Genomic DNA, 4,648 nt, shown 5'->3' with positions numbered 1-4,648 from the left:
ATTTTAAACGCAGCAGCACCTGCGTTTAATGAAACAAGCACAAAAGTCTATCTAAAAATGGCTTATAAAATTTTGAATGCAAAAGGTAATTTTAAATCAGTTTCAAATAAGTAAGTATTGAAATAGCTTTTAATAAAAGTTTATATCATTTCTTCAGCCAAAAAACAAAAAGATCTTTTCAACGCAATGATAATTTGCGTAATCCACATATGTGGAGCGCATGTTATGCACTCCATCAAAAGGTGGTGCTCGCAAAACAATATCGAGAAAAGATACGACAAGGAACACGTCAAATTTTTTTTGATGTCAGTCTTCTGTAGAATGCAGACATGCACGAGCTATGAAAAAATTAAATGCATTTTCAAAGATCTTTGTACAGTTCTATTAAGTAAAAGTAAGATGTTATAACGATAAATAACTAAGTTAATAATTTCAAGTTGTTAATACCTATTTCAATTCTTAGAAAAAACCAGTGCATACAAGGGAAGTATGACGGCGCTTGGAGAATTACTCAAAGATAGGTTTAACATGTTGTTTTGAAAAAAACTCTCCCTTAATGAGCGTTGTTATCTTGCTTTCTAATTGTTAAGTAAAATATTTTTTTAGAAATTTTGGTATTGAAGAAGTTGTAGAGAAGACAGACAAAGATTATGGTACAAAGTTTAAAGACGACGAAGAAATGATAAGAGATATTCGAGACTGGTCTCCATTTACCTCTGAATTTAAAGTAAGCTTTGTTTTTATATTTACGACGATATCTTATTAGTTCTAATTTATGCCAATGGTCGTGTTCTAGAAAATGTATGAATCTGTACTTTCAAACCTTCCTGAAGCTGAAGAAGATGATGAAGACAACGACCATCATTTGCCCTCATTCATCAAATATTTCCTAAAGCAGTGGGCTCCAATCATTCCTTTGTGGACTGCTCTTTTGTTAAAATTTCTACCAAAGGAAGAAACGTTCCAAAACAATCAAGCAGTAGAAGCCCTTTTTTCCTATCTTAAAAATCACCAATTATGCCATCCGTATCGAGAAGAAGAGGCTAGAAATGATTTCACAAAAAGAAGAAAAGTCTGTGAAATTGGAAGCTTTATAGAAGCAGCACGAAGAAGATATAGGTTATTAGTTATAATTTTTAGTCATTATTTACTTTTCTTAACACGATCAAACCTTTTAGGCACAATGAAATTCTCTATATGAGAAATCATCAAGTGTTTGATGATAGCATTGATCCAGAACAAGAAACTCTTAACGAAGACAATCCAGCAGATGAAGAAGATGGGATTGCCTTTTGTATAAACAAAACAAGCAAAGAAGCCAAGTCCGTAAAGTCGTACTGGAATGAAGATCATGTAGTACGTATTTTTTTTATTATAACAGAACATTTCAAAATTAAGTTTTTTTTAAATACATAGTTTGCTCTCAAAAATAAACATTAACAGCTTTTTGAAGCTGAACAAATTGAAGGCAGCTCAACAGAACAAGGAATGATGTGTCAAACTTTGAGAGATGTAAGTTATAGGTATATTTCAATTAAAAAACATTTTAAACAACTGCTATTTTTAGAGAGCTCATTTGTGGAGATGTCAACCTTCTTCACTTTTAGCAAGTGTTAGTCAAGTCAACAATTCTTTTTTGCGGCACTACGACTATCATTCAATTCAACCATCAAGAAGATTATTACCAAGTGTAGCAGAGTATTACTTGAAAAACTTTAAAAAACCTGGTAATATATTTAATCACAAGTATATTAAAACAATACCAAAAATCTTAATGATTTTTTTTTAACGTTTACAGATACATGTGTTATATCTGTGCATGAAAGGAGAATCAAAAACCATGCTTTATGTGGATATTTAGAAGACGACACCTTTGAAGAAATGATGGAAGCTGATAAAGTAATATTTTTGATACAAGGATCCACTCCACGTTTAGTGGTGAGCCATTGATGTATTTAAATTAATAGCAAAACATTTAAACTTTGTTTATTTTTATTACAAAATTGAAGTAAAATGTAAAAATGATTTTCAGTATATCAACAAGTCTAAACAATTTCTGACGGCTTTGAATCCTTATCAAGTGGAAGAAGATGATAGAGAAGTTCGGAGGTATCTTGGAAACCTAGTTTGCATCGCAAACATAGGCTTAAGAGTCTATAAGCAAGAACTTTTACCTGAAGATAACAATAACGATGCCGAGCTAGCTATATTAAATGTATGTTTTTTGTAATTATATACTTTTTTAGAAGTTGTAAGTTGTTTATACCGAATACGCTTTTGACAGTATGCCGAATTATTGCTAAAAAACGACAATCAAGATCAGACATTAAGTCTTAAAGAAACCAATGAGTATCGCAAGCAAATCGCTATCGACATACTTTTGATTGGTGGACCACCAAACGATTTGATAGATTGTGTAGTCTGTTTTAAGTGTGGATGTGAAGTTGTCGAATCGAGTGTAAAACTAACTAACTCCAAAAGAGATACTTGGGTAATTGTTTAATTGATTTTAGTTCTACATACACTCTGTAAAAGTTTATTATAACATGGTTTTTAAAACAGACGTATTGCGAAAATAAGGACTGTCGAAGATGGTATCATTTGGACTGCTTAGAAATGAATAAAAAGCCGAAAAAAAGTGTTAAATGGTTCTGCCCAATGTGCCGAGTTTAATAATACATTTATGTTCTATTTTTGTGTTTACATTGAATGTATGTGAATTATGTTTTGACTTATTCAATAAAAATTGCTCTTAACAATGTACGTCATAATTGTATATCTTTAGGATAAGAAAAAATGTTTAAAAAGTTATCATCAAACTTTGAGGTCTTAAAAATTTATATTTAAACTGTTTCTAAAAAAAAAAAACGAAATGTTCATTAACTAAAAGGCCTAAGGAACGTATTCATATGTGTTTTAATTAGTTTAAATAAAGTTTTGTATAGATTATAGTCCAATCGTCACACTAGTGTACTTTTCTTTAGAAAACTTTTGAACAAAACAAGTCAAACTTTGAGGTCTTAAAAATATATATTAAAAGTGTTTTTATTAAAAATAAACAATTTATTCAATAACTACGAAGCCTAGGGAACGTATTGATATGTGTTTTATTAGTTTTAAAGAAAGTTTAATATGGAAAAGTATGAAAATGACACATGTGTGTACTTGAAAAAAGAAAAATTTTTTGAACAAAACAAGTCGAACTTTGAGGTCTTAAAAATGTATACTAAAAGTGTTTTTATTAAAAATAAACAAGTTATTCAATAACTACACAGCCTAGGGAACGTATTGATATGTGTTTTATTAGTTTTAAAGAAAGTTTAATATGGAAAAGTATGAAAATGACACATGCGTGTACTTGAAAAAAGAAAAATTTTTTGAACAAAACAAGTCAAACTTTGAGGTCTTAAAAATATATACTAAAAGTGTTTTTATTAAAAATAAACAAGTTATTCAATAACTACGAAGCCTAGGGAACGTATTGATATGTGTTTTATTAATTTTAAATAAATTTTAATATGGAAAAGTATGAAAATGACACATGCGTGTACTTGAAAAAAGAAAAATTTTTTGAACAAAACAAGTCGAACTTTGAGGTCTTAAAAATGTATACTAAAGTGTTTTTATTAAAAATAAACAAGTTATTCAATAACTACAAAGCCTAGGGAACGTATTGGTATGTGTTTTATTAGTTTTAAATAAAGTTTAATATGGAAAAGTATGAAAATGACACATGCGTGTATTTAAAAAAGAAAAATTTATGAAAAAATTAAGTCAAACTTCGAGGTCTTTTAAATATATATTAAAAGTGTTTTTATTAAAAATAAACAAGTTATTCAATAACTACGAAGCCTAGGGAACGTATTGATATGTGTTTTATTAGTTTTAAACAAAGTTTAATATGGAAAAGTATGAAAATGACACGTGCGTGTACTTGAAAAAAGAAAATTTTTTTGAACAAAACAAGTCGAACTTTGAGGTCTTAAAAATATATATTAAAAGTGTTTTTATTAAAAATAAACAAGTTATTCAATAACTACACAGCCTAGGGAACGTATTGATATGTGTTTTATTAGTTTTAAAGAAAGTTTAATATGGAAAAGCATGAAAATGACACGTGCGTGTACTTGAAAAAAGAAAAATTTTTTGAACAAAACAAGTCGAACTTTGAGGTCTTTTAAATATATATTAAAAGTGTTTTTATTAAAAATAAACAAGTTATTCAATAACTACGAAGCCTAGGGAACGTATTGATATGTGTTTTATTAGTTTTAAACAAAGTTTAATATGGAAAAGTATGAAAATGATACGTGCGTGTACTTGAAAAAAGAAAAATTTTTTGAACAAAACAAGTCGAACTTTGAGGTCTTAAAAATATATATTCAAAGTGTTTTTGTTCAAAATAAACAAGTTATTCAATAACTACGAAGCCTAGGGAACGTATTGATATGTGTTTTATAAGTTTTAAATAAAGTTTAATATGGAAAAGTATGAAAATGACACATGCGTATACCATGATATAATTTGCAAAATATTAGCCTATTTTAGTAGTGAAATTGCTCATGCGGAACGTTAAATGCTCGATTTTTCATAATCTTAGCCTAGAAATCTTAGCCCAAACAGATCGCAATTGGTCTAAACACTTGTA

General features: G+C 28.7%; 1 protein-coding gene across 1 annotated transcript; it reads left to right on the top strand.

Moving 5' to 3' along the window:
* The first annotated feature begins 529 nt into the window (after nucleotides 1-529).
* Nucleotides 530-2,751, top strand: LOC145834772 (uncharacterized). Its single transcript, XM_082942283.1, has 9 exons — nucleotides 530-727; nucleotides 797-1,119; nucleotides 1,179-1,356; nucleotides 1,444-1,512; nucleotides 1,568-1,727; nucleotides 1,799-1,938; nucleotides 2,033-2,215; nucleotides 2,285-2,491; nucleotides 2,563-2,751. The coding sequence occupies exons 1-9, from the start codon at nucleotides 680-682 to the stop codon at nucleotides 2,671-2,673; spliced, it is 1,419 nt and encodes a 472-aa protein (XP_082798409.1). The 5' UTR covers nucleotides 530-679; the 3' UTR covers nucleotides 2,674-2,751.
* The last annotated feature ends 1,897 nt before the right edge of the window (nucleotides 2,752-4,648 follow it).

This window comes from Thalia democratica, chromosome 4 (genome assembly GCF_965202585.1).
Source record: "Thalia democratica chromosome 4, ktThaDemo2.hap1.1, whole genome shotgun sequence".
NCBI lineage: Eukaryota > Metazoa > Chordata > Thaliacea > Salpida > Salpidae > Thalia > Thalia democratica.
This window is presented reverse-complemented; position numbering and strand designations above follow the sequence as displayed.